We start from the raw sequence: 17,503 nt of genomic DNA, 5'->3' as shown, positions 1-17,503 counted from the left end.
CAGCCCTAGAGATACCACATCGAAGCTGATCAGTTTGTCGTTGGTATTTAGCTTGAGATTGCTGATTTTTTTTCTATGAAGTGGGCTGAGTCCTTGATGTAGTGTGTAGTGAGTCCATTATTATTGTTATTTCTCTGAGGTAGAAACAAGTTGGAAGCCTCTTTCCCTTCCTATCCTCTCTTCCCACCTGAAAACATCTATTGTTGTTGTTGTTGTTGTTGCTATTTCTCTGAGACAGAAACAAGTTGGCAGCCCCTTTCCCTCCTCTCTCTCCCTCTCCCTCTCTCCCCCCCCCCCCCCCCGCCCGCCTTGCCCGCGTGCCACCACCAACCGCCACTCGCGCGCCTCTTTTTTCCCGGGCGCTGATTGGCTGCTGGGTCTCGAGGCGCGGGGTATAAAAGCCGCCCGCGAGCCGGCTCGCTTTCCTAGTCCGCTTCGGACCCGCGGGCGAAAGGTTGAGCGCGTTGTTTTCCCAGCAGCCATGACGGGCCGCGAGGAGACCCAAGTGGAGGGCAAAGCCAAGGGGAAAGTCTTGGCGCCCAGCGGCGGCGGCGGCAACGAGAAGGCGCGCATGGGCAGCCCCGCTGGAGGGCCCTTGCGCTCCACGCGCGGCTTCGCCATCACCGACCTGTTGGGCCTGGAGGCGGAGCTGCAGCCCCCGGCCGCCTCGGGCTGCGAAAGTGGAGGGGCGGCGGCAGCAGTGGCTGGACTCGGAGGAGGAGGAGGAGGAGGAAGCGGGGCGCCCTTGCCCTTGGGTTTGGGGTTCCTCTGCGGCTTCGCCACCCCTCCGCCTTCCTCCGGGGCGCACTGCCTCTTGCCGGCTCACCTGCCCTTCCTCCAGCACCAGCCCCAGGCCCACCCTCCGCACCACCACCACCACCACCCTCCCGCCCAGCACCACCACCATCCCCACCACCAGTATGGCGCCGAGAAGCTCAAGGAGAACATCTCCGGTAAGAGACACCCACGCTCCCCACCTGCATTCCTTTCCAAGGGGGCATCTGCTCTTAGGAGGACCCAGCAGTCTTTAGGTCAGGCAGGAGCTTTCCAGCAACCTACTGAGTTGAAGTCCAAAACACCTGGAGGGACCAAGTTTGTCCAAGGCTGTTCTAGGTCCTGGTTGGCTATATGGGTTAAATTAGGCATTGGCAAACTTCAGCCCTCCAGCAGTTTTGAACCCAGCAGTCTTTAGGTCAGGCATAGGCTTTCCAGCAACCTGCTGGGAGTTGTGGGAGTTGGAGTCTAAAACACTTGGAGGGCCGAAGTTTACCCATGTCTGATTTAACCCATATAGCCAACCAGGAACTAGAACAGGCTTGGGACTGTTTAGGACTCCAACTCCCACAGCTCCAGGTAGGTTGCTGGAAAGGTCATGCCTGACTTAAAGAGTGCTGGGTCCTCCCCCTTATTAGACTCCGTAGGGGTCCCAGTATGTCAATCTAAAAGGTAAAGGTTTCCCCATGACATTAAGTCTAGTTGTGCCTGACTCTGAGGGTTGGTGCTCATCTCAATTTCTCAGCTGAAGAGCTAGCGCTGTCAGTAGACACCTCCAAGGTCATGTGGCCAGCATGACTACAATGTATTGTCGAAGGCTTTCATGGCCGGAATCACTGGGCTGTTGTAGGTTTTTCTGGCTATATGGCCATGTCTAGAGGTATTCTCTAGAGGAGAGAATGCCTCTAGACCATGGCCATATAGCCCGAAAAACCTACAACAGCCCAGCATGACTACATTTAGGCGACTAAAATGATCAGATGTCTGGAGAACAAGCCCTATGAGGAGTGGCTTAAACAGCTGGGCATGTTTAGCCTGAAGATGAGAAGGTTGAGAGGAGACATGATAGCCATGTATAAGTATGTGAGAGGAAATCATAGGGAGGAGGGAGCAAGCTTGTTTCCTGCTGCCCTGGAGACTAGGACGCAGAACAATGGCTTCAAACTACAAGAAAGGAGATTCCATCTGAACATTAGGAAGAACTTCCTGACTGTGAGAGCTGTTCAGCAGTGGAACTCTTCGTCCCAGAGCGTGGTGGAGGCTCCTTTGGAGGCTTTTAAGCAGAGGCTGGATGGCCATCTGTCAGGGGTGCTTTGAATGCGATTTTCCTGCTTCTTGGCAGGGGGGTGGACTGGATGGTCCATGAGGTCTCTTCCAACTATTATTCTATGGAGTTCCGCTACCTTCCTGCCAGAGCAGTACCTATTGATCTACTCATATGGGCATGTTTTCAAACAGCTAGGTTGGCAGAAGCTGGGCCTAACAGCGGGAGCTCGCCCTGCTCCCTGGATTCAAACCATCGATTTTTCGGTCAGCAAGTTCAACAGCTTAACCCGCTGTACCACAGGCGGCACTATTAATGAAATTGTGTTTCCCATCAATAATAATAATAATAATAATAATAATAATAATCTTTATTTATATCTTGCCCCCTCTCCCCAAAGGGACTCAGGGCGACTTACAGCAAATAAATGAATACAATAAATGATACAAAAAGACAATAATCACATAATAGTATTATTATTATTATTATTAATATTATGTATTTATAGCCCACTCTATCTCCCTGAGGGGACTAATAAATAAATAATCAGTTTAAAAGACTATTTAGCCCTCTAAAACAGTAAATATATATAAACAGTTTAAAACCAGCCAGTTCCTATGATTGGGTATCCAGCATTGTAAATTCTAGTTCTATAACTATTTAAAATCCTGTCTGATCAGATGGCTGATAATCTTAGCTGTGACCAAAAGGTTATTTAAATCGTCAGGTTTTCAACTCTTTCCTGAAAGTTATAAGAATGGGTCCTTGTCTAATTTCCTAAGGGAGGGCATTCCAGAATTGGGGGGGGGGGGGCACTACCAAGAGCATCTCGTTTGTCAGGTGGGACCAAGAGGATGGCCTCCCCGGCTGATCTTAGGGCCTGAACAGGTTCAAAAGACCTGTGGTCCTCCTTTTTTTGTTGTTGCTTACAACTATAGTGTATTGACTGAATGCATCTGATTCAAAATGGTTTAGGATTTCCTTGATTCCTGCCCAAGAGGCTTCCCACAATGTCATGAACATAGTCATTAGAATGCTATATGGTTAGGAATAAGTTTACTTAAACTAGACTTTGCTGAACATCAACAGAATTGGCATCACATATCAGCAAGAAACATCAGCTTTTGTTTTCTTACTTATGGTTCCCAAAAAGAAACTGTTCAAGATAGACTGACAATGCTACTTACCCTGATTTCAGGTTTGATTCTTAGGCAGTATGGCTGGTTTTGGTACTATTGGATCTCCCCTGTTATCTCGGCCACTTTGCTCCTTTTCCTGAAGTTGATCAGCTCATTTCCATGTCATTTTAGAAATTCAGGGTTTTGTTTGGAAATTCATTTTTTGAAACCGCAAATTAAATTTTCTAAAAAGTAGAAATTAGAAACTAGAACTTCTAGAACATGACCATTCAGCCCGAAAAACCTACAACAACCCAGAAATTAGAACATGTTGCCTCCTCATTTTCAAGGGTGCAACTGCACCAGGCATGCGCAAACTTCAGCCCTCCAGGTATTTTGTACTTCAACTCCCACAATTCCTAACAGCCGGAATTGGTGTGCAAGTTCAGTTATGGACCTTGAGCAAATCTCACTCTCTCACACTCTGAGGAAGACAAAAAAAAAAAACCCCTCTCTGAACAGGTCTGATCAAGAAAACCTCATGATAAGGTCACGCAAATCTGAAATAACCTGAAGGCACACAACAACAATATATATAAAAAGATGCACGCACATGCGCTTACATACAAAGACGTGCCTTTGGGGAAGAGCATATCTGCTTCCTCTCCTTACTGCATGGGTTTTGTGTGAATAAGCAAATCTTTTGCACTGTTAGCCTCCAAATTCCCTAACTGAACATATCAGCATCTCTTTTTGGAAAAGATTTTTTCCCTTGGTTTATCTTCCTTTTAAATTCTGTGCCTATAAGAGCCACATGGCCTAAATCTAGAGTGTGAGGAAGTTACTTTGGAATTGCACCTCCCAGACTCTTCTCGTCCAAAGTTAACTTTTGACAGCCTAAACATGAAGAGAAACATCCCGTTTTGGCCACATCTTTGCATATTCTGGCAAAACCTGTCATCTGTTTATCACGGAGTATTTTTTTTAAAGAAGCAGGGTCCATCAAAAGTTGCAGAATCCATAATCTTGAATTACGAAAAATTAAACTTGGCTGTTTCAGCAACTATGCTGCATTGCCTAAGAGACAATTATTCTATTTTGTTGTGTGCAAACCCAGTTGGCGACTTTTGTTAGAGAGAAGTAGCAATGGAAGAGGATGGTTTGGATGCACAACTTCTGAACCTCTGAATGAGATTCAATGACTTTGGAGAGTCAATACTACAGGTGAATAACAGATGGGGGAGAAGCAATGCTTTGGAATGTGTGTGTGAATTCAGCAGTTCCTAAAATTTCTCAAATCAGCCCAACTACTGATTGGGGTAACCTGAGAACTATAGTCTAGAAAAGGACCTTTCCCAAACTTTGAGTATGCTCTTGCTTCTCCTTACAGAAGTGGTTGCTGGATTTTTGCTGCATATGGCGAATGTAATACGAACAAATATATACAGGTCTAATTGTTGGTGTTGTGTTCACTGTGAGTGGTTTCCAATTTAAGGCAAACTTATCATGTTTTTTTCTTGGTAGGATTTGTTCGGGGGGGGGGGGGGGGGCTTTCCTTCCCCTACAGCTGAGAGTGTGTGACTTGGCCCAAGATAACACAGCGAGTTTCCATGGCTGAGCGGGGATTTAAATTTTGATCTCCAGAGTTATAGTCCAGTACACAAACTACTGCACTATGCTAGCTCTCACAGTTCTAGCTGCCTGCATTGAATAGGCATCCACACACTGGAACTGGTCTTTTGTGAAGCTCTGTAAGATAAAGAAACTCAGACCTCATTACCTCTGAGGATGCTTGCCATAGATGTAGGCGAAACGTCAGGAGAAAAATTGCCTCCAGAACATGGCCATATAGCCCGGAAAAACCTACAACAACCCACAGATAAAGAAATGTTTTTGTTTTCCTTTGTAATGAAATATGAACAATTAAGGTAACAGAGCTTCCATGAGAATGGGCAGCCTGCTTTTATTTGCTATAGCTAAATAACAATCAACGCTTTTCAGCTTTATGGGATTTACAACACAATTACTAAGTTTAATCAGACTTATTTCTAAGTAAACAAAAGACAACAACCCCATCTACACTGCAATATAATGCGGTTTTATAACACAGTTTGACTGCATTGAACTGCATTGTATGGCAGTGTAGACTCACATAATGCAGTTCAATGCAAACTACATTATGAACTGCATTATATGACAGTGTAGATGGGACCAACATGACTCATGGGAAAATGGTAATGACTGGTAAAAGGGAAAGCAGTAGGAACTTATATCAGTGAAGTAAACCATGGCAAGAATTAAGCAGTTGCAAATAACATCAACAATATAACATGTGCATTGGATTCCAGCATAGGTTTCTAAGCAGGTTTGATTTTCCAAAAAAGCATTAATCTTTGGCTTTCTGTGAACTAACCACTGATTCCACCAGTTTCCTCTACCCATTGCTATTCCTATTGGCTCTGTCTGATGTGCAAACAGAGACGGTCCAACTATATACATTGGAAGTATTTTGAGTTACCACTGGCTACATCTTTGACCAAAAGCCATGGTCTATCAATCCTGAACACATGGTAAGGTTAGTTGTAATTCAGCAAAAGCATGTTCACCAAAGTCTCTCTCTTTCCTTTCTTACTATTTCAGACATCTCATTTCATTAGCACTGAAAAGAACTGAGATTTCATCATGGAGTCACGGTCAACTGCTGTCACAGATTCAGAAGGCATGTTGTGCCAAACAATTCTGGAAATATTATCAACTTCCAAAGTCTATCTCCAAAATATATTTCTGAGAACTGGGAGATAACCTAAGGTCCATACATCGTTGACAGATCATTCATTCAAAAGCAGATGTTGAGAGGACTTAAAGGGCAATCCAAGAGAGGATATCTGAGCCAGCATTGGCATTGGCCCATAGATCAGTGGTAGAACCCATCATTTGCCAAAAGCAGATCTCTGGCAACTGCATTATTCGATCCATTCCTCTCCTGTTGTATAGGGTCACAATAGCATAATCTTTGGCCATGCTGGCTGTGGATGATGGTAATTGTCATTGACACACATGGAGATTCCTGGTTTGAGGAAAGCTGACTTTGATTTTGTACCTTTCTAACTCAGAAGGTAGGTAAGACCCATGGAATTGGTCTTGCCTGTTTTGTTGTGGAATTCACTACAAGAACAAGATAAAATATCACCACAAAAAAGTTTCTATCTGTGCATCTAATGTGTACCTTCCTCTTTCCAGGGAAGAAATCAAAAGGAGTGTTTGCTTGAGTTAGTACTCTCAAAGACAGTGTACTAATGCTGACTGAGGGGTCAGGATAATAGTGAAGGGATAAAGCTCTAAGAGACTATTAAGTTCTGAAAATTACTGTACTTATATTTTGTGTGTTAGTGCTGGTCTTGTGACGTGTTTTTTGTTTGGAAATAAGTAAAACTGTTCCAAGAACTACTGAAATGAATTGTATATTTCGTCTTGTCTCTAATTCTGTGTATCAACAAACCTCACATTTTACTGAAATATTAAAGAATTGAAGAAAGAGACCGCCATAGCCATGGATTCTGTATTCACATATTCATCAATCCATGCCTTGAAAATCTTTTTTTTTTAATTCCCAAAAGCAAACTTGGTTTTGCTATTATATATAAAGGGATACTATTTTACTACACCTGTCTATATAATGAAAATTGAGCATTCACAGAGTGGATTTGCATATCCATGGTTAGGTTCTGGTACTAAACACCAGCAGATACCAAGGATCCATTGTATTGGATAACCTTTGATGTGTTCCAGAGATGCTCCTTCCAAGATCAATTGAGTTTGCTTTGGATACTCCTCTCTTCTTTCTTTTGGCCCAGTTGGTAGACAAATTGGGTTGCCTCTAATTCTACTCCCGCCTTAGCCTCCCAGAAAGCTGCCCATCTGTTCTTGCTGCTCTCCTGGTGCTGAAAATCCAGTGTTTGTGCCAGCACTCCCCACCCATTTCGTTTGCCTGGCAGTGGGGATGGATAGAGATGACCTATATTCCTAATGACTGGGGAGAGTGGTTTTAATCAGCGCTGGCCATGTGCCAACCCTACTTGCTGCCCTGGATGGCAATCATCTGCCCACCTTTTTTCTTGGCTATTGACATGACCTGGCTTGGCAGGGAGGTTGCCTGTGAATTAGGTGTTGGCATAGTGGTACACATAGACTACCTGTTGCATGTACACACACACACACACACACACACACACATGTGCACACAAGTACAGCCACATTAATCAGAAACAGACTATAACAGTGGCGATTAGCTGATGTTGGAAATGCCATCCCCATTAGAATAGGAGTGGGCAGAAGATACGGCTGAATGTACCAGTAATTGGTGGTAAATTGGCAAAGAATCATGACAACTAATTATCAAACAACAGCAACAATATGGCCTTTCTGCTGCTCTAGAACTGTACAGCTGAAATTAAGAAGGATTTTGATTAATCAAGAGTGAATTTTTGCATGGAAAGAACATGAACAGGGTTCATTTCTGGTTCTCCAAACAAATTCCTCTATCAAGAATGCTTTTCTTTCTAGTTCTGTTTTTTTTGTAGATCAAAGGGTTCTGATGAAAAAGTTGATATTACAAAGCTGACATAAGTTCATTGCTACATTGGAATATGAGGTGTCAGTACTTCCCATCTTCATTTTTAATGTGTGATGAAAACTGAGTGGATTTTCATAACTGATTTGTAATAATTTCTGGTGTTTTTATGTATTTTTCTTCTATTTTGATATGTTTACTTCATTTTAATGTTGTGAGACTATTGCTATTCTTGAAAGGATATACATACATAATGAAAACAAAAGTGAATAAAAATAACTGAACAAGAGATTTGATCAGTATCTTTCCCTCTTTCTCTCCCATCAACATGACAAAAAGATGAAGACAGTTTATCAGGTGACAAGAACAGTTTGAAGATTTCCGACTCTCAGATCAAGAGAAAGAAACGCCGGCACAGGTAAAAAATATATAAATATTGGATGTGTAGCAAGAGCCTTCCCAGCCTTTCCCCATGTACTGAATTAATTACTCTTAAAAGATTTTCTCTCTGTGACTCTCTCTCATGCCCACACATTCATTTTGTATTTCTGTCTTGTATAAATTTGATTTCTTTAAAAAACAACAACTATGATCTATAGATGTTTCAAAAAGAAATGTTTTTATAGTAAGTCACGTGCATATTTCTGGTGCTTTGTTATACATGAGCATTTTGGAACTTGAGACAATCCCAAAACTATCCCCATATATCCTAGAAAGCTTTAAGGAGTGAGGAAATCCTTCAAATAGTTAAACTCAAATAATTACAATACTGTATAAAGAAAGCAGTAATTTATGATAATGTAAAACAGAAATACACCCAGAGCTGGAGAAATTTACTTATTTGACTATGATACTGTATACAGGGAGAGCCCAAGTTACGAACAATAGATTATGTAGGTTTGTTCTTAAGTTGAATTGTATGCAACTATGAACAGGTACATTTTTTAAAATGTAACTCCAGCCATATATAAGCTCTGGATAGCACAGGGATAGGGTTAATAACCCTGTGGTATTTGTCTTGCTGTCTGTGCCTGTGTTCAGAAGACTTTACCTCATTTACTGTTCCCATGATAATTGGATTTTGAAAAATATGAAACAAGGATTGGTGAGAAAGCTTCATTGGAGAAACTTTCCCCCCATGATAATTCTTTACCTTCCGAGTGATACATTTCTCTCACTTACTGTTGTCCAATCCCCATTGTTAAGTGCGAATCATTTGTAAGTTGGATGTTTGTAACTCGAGGACTGCCTGTACTTTGACTTTTATCTATATAGATAAATATTTTGTTAAACTTTATTAAATACAGTCACACAAATACCTTCCACATTTAAGGAAGAGAGGGGCACCTAACTTGCATTCCTTTATGATAAAGTTGTTTCACTAGAGCCCTGAAACCCCTTTTCAACACAAATCACTCTCTGTCCTGGTAATCCAGCAAGCAAAAGTTTATTCAAAGAAGAGTATATAAAAATAAGCACGTCTAAAAAGGACAATAAAAGTTCAAAAAGTTAGCCAATAGTCCAAAATCCTTTCAAATACAGTCGTAAGAGTCAATCCACAGATATATCCATAAACATGATAGCATGAAGCCATCATTCCTCACATACCTGCTTTTCCTCTCATCTCTAAGCCTCTGGGAAAAGTGATTTTGTCTCTGTTGTATGCTTTGCCTCTGAAATTTCAAGTGCCTTAATTGTCTCCCACATTTCTCTCAGCTTTTACTTCTGGCAGATTCTCAAGAAAACTGATATCACTTTCTCCAGGGAACTGCCAGGAGATTCCAAAACAACTCTCCCCGGGCCACTTGGGCCCTCTGAATCTAGCCCAGCATCCACTTCCTTATCTTCTGAGCACTCAGAATCTGACCAGGCTACAACAAATGTAATATACAAATTCATCCAGGGCTGGAGAAAGTTTCTTTTTTTATTACATATCCCATAACCTCATTGCCAGCATGGGTACTGATCATGTTGCCTTAGAGTATTCTGGAAATTGTCATTCAAAAAAGTAATTTCCCTAAGCTCTGAACACACCAAATAATTTCATCCAGAATGAAATCATTTTTTCATAAGAAAATCAAACTCACAATATTCAGTGTTTCAGTAAAACCCAGGCACTGCCAGATTATTCCGGATTTTCATCTCTTAAACAAGTTTCCCAATTTCCCCCTTAAGGGTACAACAGCTCCTAGAATCCTCCCATTCTGGCTAGGGGATTTGGGAGGTTCAGAAACTCTATCTGCACAGTGGGCTTCATTAACATTGTGGGTTACAAATTGTTCATAGTTAACCTGACACCATTTGGGTAAAATGGCAAGAGGCCATCTCAGGTTCAGAACAGCCTTACCCAGCCTGGTGCCCACCCACAACAAATGTCATAGACTTCAGTTCCTATCAACTTCTTGTGCCATCAGCTCATGCAGCAGGTGAAATTTAAATGATGTGCTAATTCATTGTACCTATAGTTGGCCCAAGACTATTCATTGTCTGAACAAAAAGTGCCCTTCACCCCCTCAGGTCAAGTTCGTAATACTCAAAGCCACATAAATTATTCTGGGTAATGAGGCAGAAAATCCCACAAGCTCCTTGTCTTATCCTTGACAGTGGTAGGAAAAAACACAAATTGAATAATACATTAAGTAACAATTTGCTGCCCTTTAATTACACCACAAATCCATTGTTTAAGATGCCTCACTTTAACTATTGGTAAAGTGATCCTGATTGTCCTAGTTGCATGCTTTTGTCCTAGTGTCTAAAGCTGCTTTTTAAAAATTGGATGAAACATAGGTGCATCTATACTGTAGAATGAAAGCGGTTTGACACCACAGCATTGAACTGCCATGGTTCAATGCTGTGGAATCACAGCAGTTGTAGTTTGGTGAGGCAATGGGGCTTTTTGACAGATAATGCTATGTAAAGCTAAACTCCTGTGATTTCATAGTACTGAGCCATGGCAGTTAAAGTGGTGTCAAACTGCATTCGTTCCACAGTGCACCCAATGAACATTTTGTCACAGCCAACAGTGGTAAAGAAATACTTGTGCTAGTTGCTTGGATTAGTATAGATTTCCTTCCTCCTTGCATATGTATCTGATACTTCAAACAATTGCAACATAGTCATTCTGACGATGAGTTTCTTGTCCCTGCAGGACTGTGTTTACTGCCCATCAACTGGAGGAACTGGAAAAGGCTTTCAATGAAGCTCATTATCCTGATGTGTATGCAAGAGAAATGTTAGCTATGAAAACGGAGCTCCCTGAGGATAGGATACAGGTATGTTGCCTGATAAAGTATCATAACTATAGCACACATATTGTGTCAATATATATGTATATATTAGTGGCTATATGTAAAGGCTGGAAATGGGGTTGGGACTTACTACAGTAGACTATCAATTAACAGGAACTCAAGCAGCCAGAACTCTCAAGCAGCTGGCAAAAATCAAAGAAATTATACTGCAGTCACAAAGCTTTTTTTATAATACAATAAAACTATTTTACATTGTTAAGTTTATCTTTATTTGTCTTCATTTGCTATTAATTATGCTATTTCAATAATAATATTAAGTCAATACAGAGTTTATGGTATGGTATAGTATGGGTTATAGTATTAGTTAGGCATGCTTTTAATAGTGGATGTCAAGCAACCAGAAACTACATTTATCTGGCATCTTCCAAACCCCGTGGTTGCTTGTTAACTGAGAGTCTACTGTACTTTAGTGTGCCTTGAAGTTTTACAATGTGAAAGGGATCTAGGAGTCCTGGAAGATCAAAAGCTGAACATGAACCAACAGTGTGATGCAACAGCTTAAAAAGCCAATGAACTTTTAGCTTGCATTAATACGAGTATAATGTTTTTATCAAGGGAAGTCATGGTCCCACTCTATTTATTCTGCTTTGGCCAGAGCTCACTTGAATGCTGTGTTCAAAATGGTAAAACATCTTGAAACAATGTGCTATCTGGAGTGGCTTAAGAAGTTGATTATGTTAAGCCTGGAGAAGGGAAGGTTAAGAGGATACATGACTGTCATGTTCAAATATTTGAAACAATATTGAAGGTGGAGCAGGCTTGTTTTCTGCTGCTCCAGAGGGTAAGATACCAAATAATGGATTCAAACTACAAGAAAAGAGATTCCATCTAAACAATGAGAACATCTTTCTGACAGTAAAAACTGTTCAACAGTGGAATATTCTGCTGCTTAGGAGTTGTGATCGAGACTCCTTCTCTGAAGGTTTTTAAATAGGTTGGATGGCCATCAGTAAGGAGTGTTTTAATTGTGTGTTCCTGCATGACTAGGAATTGGACTGGATGGCTGTTGTGCTCTCTTCCAACTCTATGATTCCCATTTCACACAAATGTCCAAACTGAGGCACTTAACAGGGTATAGTCCTTAATGTCTCGGTGGATGTGATTGCGTGTCACCTGAGGAACGTCCTCCTCCATGGCTTTCCACAGAGAATGGTGATCATTGAAGCTGACACCAATGGGGTTTAGGAGAGCCTAGATAAATATATCTCAGGAATGAATTTATCTTCACAAATCCAGCCATAGTATAGTGCACGAGCCTGGAATTGATAATCTTCTAGCTGTCTGATTCTAATTCAGCACTGTAAAAATATGTGTGGTAGAAACAACTGCTTTACCTTGCTGAACTATAGGATTGCAAGTAGTATTCAATTGATGCTACTTGCAATCAATAATTGACATTTCCTTTGACTTGTGTGGGAAAAGTCTGTGGTTAAAAGGGTTGTCGTTTGCAAACAATGGACAAGCTAATTTAGACTGGAGAGTTTGCATCATGCAACATATAGCCCTGATTATTTTTTGTACCCCGGATCCACTTGTATCTCCTGTTATAGTGTTTCTAAAAAGAGTGGCAATTTCCCTTTTAAAACAAATTAAAGCTCTCCTGAAAAGACTATGTATGAAATCAAAACTGGACTACTGACCAGGTTTGGTTTCATTTCTAGAGATAGTGTCACTCATGGTGGTTTATGAGAATGTGTGTGGAAATTGCATCATGTGCTCACTTAACCTCACCCTGCTTTTCTTTTAACATTGGGCCTAAGGATCTTACAGAAATCCCTTTGCCCAAGAGTGAGCCATGTGTAGCCATCCAGATATTGGTGGACCAAATTCCTTAATGGTTCCACACAGCTGTTACAGTTTGAACACTATTTTGGTACATGTTTTGCAAAATTCGAAGTGATTTTTTAAAAATTGAAAATGAACATTTGGGTATTTGAATGTTTGGGTTATCCACCCCTACTTCAAAATATTTTAATTTGAACTCTTATTTGAGAACCAAGTGACAAACCGCTGTTAATATAAAAAGTGATCTAACAAGATAGGGTGGGGGTAGAAATTACAGAAGTAGCAATGGATAGGGTTTTTTTTTCAAGCAACATCTTCACTTAATACCGAGTTTGTATGGGAAGGAAAGTTGTGGTGTTTTAGAGTTATTAGAAATAAAATGGAAAAGCTGTTAATTTCTTTTGTGAGCTGCCTTAGGTTTCCTGTGAGCCCCTTGGGGCTCCAGGCAAAAAGCAGCATATAAATGGATATAATAATAATTATAATTTCAGACAAAAGCTGTGTCCAGTTCTCCAGTCAACTGAAAAACTGGATATTGCTTAGACCTCAGTGGTGGACAGATTTCATGCTTTGGTATCATACTTTGACTGGTTTGTTTTAATCTGAGATTGCCTAATCATAACCAGGAGCAAAATGGTAGTTTAGGATCAATTGCCTACTGCAATTCATGAGTCAAGAATATATAGAAACCTACATCTGAGTTACTAATGATCAAAGATTTTTAAACAAAACTCTAAAATTGGTGGCCAGAAATTTAAGCATTGGTCATCCTGGTTCAAGTCCCCTATTGAGTCATGAAACCTTGAGCTGTTCAATCTGCCACCCAGGGTTTTTGCTCAAGGAAAAAATGGGGAGAAATATAGACTTGTATGCATCTTTTTTGAGGAAAGGCAGGATATAAAAGTAACGAAAATAATAAATCCATACTTCTATTTTATATTTAAGGAATACTGAGATTAAGGAAGTAGTGCAATATTAGCTCTTTAATTACTTGCTATTTTGAAGTTACTTTGAATTAGAAATGACTTGGCAGTCTAATTCAGACCACAAAGAGATTTGCCAGTGGATCTGAATCTACCTTTTGTTCACATCTGGATGCGAAAATACTTAGGTGTTCTTGATGTAATAGCTTCCTCTCAATCTACATAGTTGCATATAGTCTATTCTTAAAAATGCACTCATTTTCGGAACCAAAAGGTTTGGTTTCAAAACCGAAGAGCAAAGTGGCGGAAACGTGAGAAGTGCTGGGGCCGCAGCAGTGTGATGGCTGAATATGGCCTCTACGGAGCCATGGTGAGGCACTCCATCCCACTACCAGAATCAATCATCAACTCTGCCAAAAATGGGCTTGTGGGCTCCTGTGCCCCTTGGCTGCTTGGTAAGTGGACACCTCACTCTATGAATGGCTCAACCCTAATTAATATAGAAACTGCTTTCCTAGGTTCATTTCTAGCACCGTATCAGGGGTGGGAAACAACTTCCCTTCCTAATGTTGTTGAGCTTCAGCTCTAAACTTTCTTCACAATTGGCTTTGCTGGTTAGAGCTTCTAGAACTTATAGTCCAACAGGATCTGGAAAGCCACTTGAATTCTCCCCTATGCATTTTATAACCAGGAGGAAAGTGTTGTTGTTGATCTCGCATATGGACCATATCCTCTCAGGGAAATAAGGTGGAGATTTGGACTGTAAAACCTGTGTGGTGCATTTCCATGTACAACAGATGTTCCCCTCTTCAGATGGTTTCTCTGTTCACATGGAGAGTATGGGAAAAGAGTTTTGACTAACGTATGCTCCTTCTCATATGATTAGTTATCTCTAATACAGAAGAGATGAATAGGGGTTACCAAGTCCAACAAAACCCCCATATCAGCCGCGGGATACATTCCCAGCTGGACTATGGTTACATGAAACCACAGATCTTAGAGAATCAAACAATATTACTGACACAATTAAATCACTGGATTCCATTGTGTACAAGAATGAGGTATCCTTTTTTACTTTAAAAAAACAAACAAAGCAGGTGTGCCTTACCAAAATCAACTGCAAATATACAATGCAATTCATCAACTAAAATATACACACTGTCTTGGAATATAAAGTGCTAAATTCTAAACTCTTGACCTGCTGTCTTCCTTCTGCTCTAAAACCCTAAGCAGGCGCTGCCTGTCAGTGCCATACTAGATTGACCACTATTTACTTGATTTATATACCTCTTTTCTCACCAGGGGGACTCAAAGTGGTTTCCAGCAAAAATTTAATGCTTACAACATATAAAAAACCTAGTATAAAAGCAACTATAACATCTAACTATAAATTAAATTAAACCATATTAAAATCACAAATCCAGAAGCTGAGGTCTGAGGCCTTTCAAAGAGTCAATTGCACATAATCCTGTACATTTTTTGCTTTGCTTACTGCCCAAAGGCTTGGTCCCACATTCATGTCTTTACTTATTCTCCTCTGTATATACACACTGGATATGGGAAAACCTAGCAAATTCCTAGAAAGGATACATCTCTAAGGATCTCTAGGTCCTCTTAACACTGGGACTGGAAGTGAGATAATTCAGTGGTGGTGGTCATATTTGAAACCTGCTGGAAATGCCAAGGTTTGAAATGAATCTTTTGCCTGCAAAGCACTTCCTTTCCTTTCCCCTTGTTACATTCCTCTCCTTGTATACTCTTCTTAGACACAAGTTCATTGAGAAAAATGGGAAGTATGCGCAATAGAAATGTTTCATAATTCTTACAATTAATGGCCTAAATCCAGTTGTTAGTACTGCCTAAAGATGATGCATCAAAGCAATTATTAAGTCAACATTTAAATCCCAATTTTAATGCTGTATCTGTTTTGACCTTTGTATGCTGAACTTGAATGGTGTACTGGGGAAAAACGGTAGTAGTGGTGGTAATAATAGTGATGATGATGATAGACTAGAAAAGTCTTGCTTGATGATTTAGTGAGGCTATTCTTGTTGGGACTAGCAATTGGATTTAGTCCAATGTTATTTAACCTTTACAATACATTTATGCTACAGTCATAAACATTTACTTGCCACTTTAATTGTCCTGGCTCCATCCTATGCAGTACTAGGATTTGTAATTTGGCAAGGTACTTCACATTATTTCTGCCAGACATCTGTAAGGACCACACTGCACTACAAATCCCAGGATACAGTAGGATAGCACAGTGAAAGTTGAAATGCTACCCAGCTCCTTTCAAGTATATGTGAGCTTTCACCTTTGACAGTTAAAGAGGATTCTTGACTGGGTTTTCACTGCTAAATAGATATCCACAACACCCAGATTAGCTCACAACTTTCACTGACATGGAAGCTACTAACCATCACTAGACATGTTTCCCATCCATAGTTTTAAATAGGTATTAATAGCAATGTCTTTTGGGTCAGATAAAGCCGCTTTGAGTGTCCTTTGTGGAGAGAAAAACATAAATAAACATAATAATAATAATAATAATAATAATAATACCAATCTTGTCTGTCAGATCAAGATGTAATCAGTATTGCCATCTGTTTATCTTATTTTATAAAGGAATGCATAAGAAGTCAGTTGATGTTCCAAGGAAGTCTGAAAATGAGGAAAAGGGTAATGTTGTCTGGAAATCTGAGCTCCCTGAAGAGGAATTAAAAATTAAGCCAGAAGAACAGGAGCAAAATTCCACTGACAAATTCAGTGCCACGGACAATTCTGAAGACATTGCAATGGATCTTTCCAGCACTGCAAAGCAGGAGAAAAAGAGCAGCACTTTGAGACAGAGTCTGAGTGGAGCATCACATCCCAAAATAAAAGACAGTGAGCGCTAAGTGTGGGACATTGGCAGCACAGGGTGGTGGGTAGAGGGTAGGTATGAACCACAGACTCAAAATGAGATAAGGAAACCTCTCCATTGCTTGGAAATGTGAATATTTATTAATATTTATTAGTATTTTTTTCCTGCTAGGTTAATGCATTTTACATGCAGATGGGACCTGCCCAAGATATTATTTATTTTTTCATCTTTAAAGTTCTTTATATGTAATTGAGATAATAGATGTAGTTGAATTCTCTTCTTTCAAATGTCACACTAAGTCACCTTTTATTAGCAGCTCCAGAAAATGCTAATAATGTTCCCTCCTGTAACAGAAACCCCACATAACTCTAGAAGTACCATATTTCCTCAAATCTAATGCTCACTTTTTTTGCTAAATTACATAGCCAAATATGAGGTGCACATTAGTTTTGACGGTGTGTCTCCTAAACTAAGCCAAGAGATGATAATTATAAAACTGATTTTGTTTTTGTTTTCAGAGATGTTAATCCTTCTGAATTAGAAGGATTTCTTGGTTCTACAATCCATGGTCCAACAAGTTTGTTATTAGGCTCAAACCCATAGAGACAAAAATTGTCCATAGCTTGGGAAAGTTCACAGTTTTCAAGAGGTGGTCACAGTGTAATTATTTGATCAAGGATTAAGGAATTTTTATCATAAATTTACATTTTTAATGTTTGTATATAAGCTGCTTCTGATATTAGCTGCTACTGTAGAACAGGAAGAGCTTTCCTCTGTACTGTTGGAGGCAATGTAAACTTCACTGTGGAGTCTGGGAAAGAGGTCTCACAAGAGGTACCAAACTGTGTAGCATTGTTATCTTTGCCTTTTGCATAAAAGGGCTTTGAAAATGGAC

At 40.3% G+C, this 17,503-nt stretch overlaps 1 protein-coding gene across 1 annotated transcript; it reads left to right on the top strand.

The window, feature by feature from the left end:
* The first annotated feature begins 415 nt into the window (after nt 1–415).
* Nucleotides 416–16,865, top strand: VSX1 (visual system homeobox 1). The gene is made up of 5 exons (XM_060754537.2): nt 416–953; nt 8,066–8,144; nt 10,875–10,998; nt 14,017–14,197; nt 16,371–16,865. The coding sequence occupies exons 1-5, from the start codon at nt 482–484 to the stop codon at nt 16,640–16,642; spliced, it is 1,128 nt and encodes a 375-aa protein (XP_060610520.2). The 5' UTR covers nt 416–481; the 3' UTR covers nt 16,643–16,865.
* The last annotated feature ends 638 nt before the right edge of the window (nt 16,866–17,503 follow it).

This window comes from Anolis sagrei, chromosome 1, assembly GCF_037176765.1.
Source record: "Anolis sagrei isolate rAnoSag1 chromosome 1, rAnoSag1.mat, whole genome shotgun sequence".
Classification (NCBI taxonomy): domain Eukaryota; kingdom Metazoa; phylum Chordata; class Lepidosauria; order Squamata; family Dactyloidae; genus Anolis; species Anolis sagrei.
The sequence above is the reverse complement of the archived record's forward strand: the minus strand, read 5'-3'. Positions and strand labels throughout refer to the sequence as shown.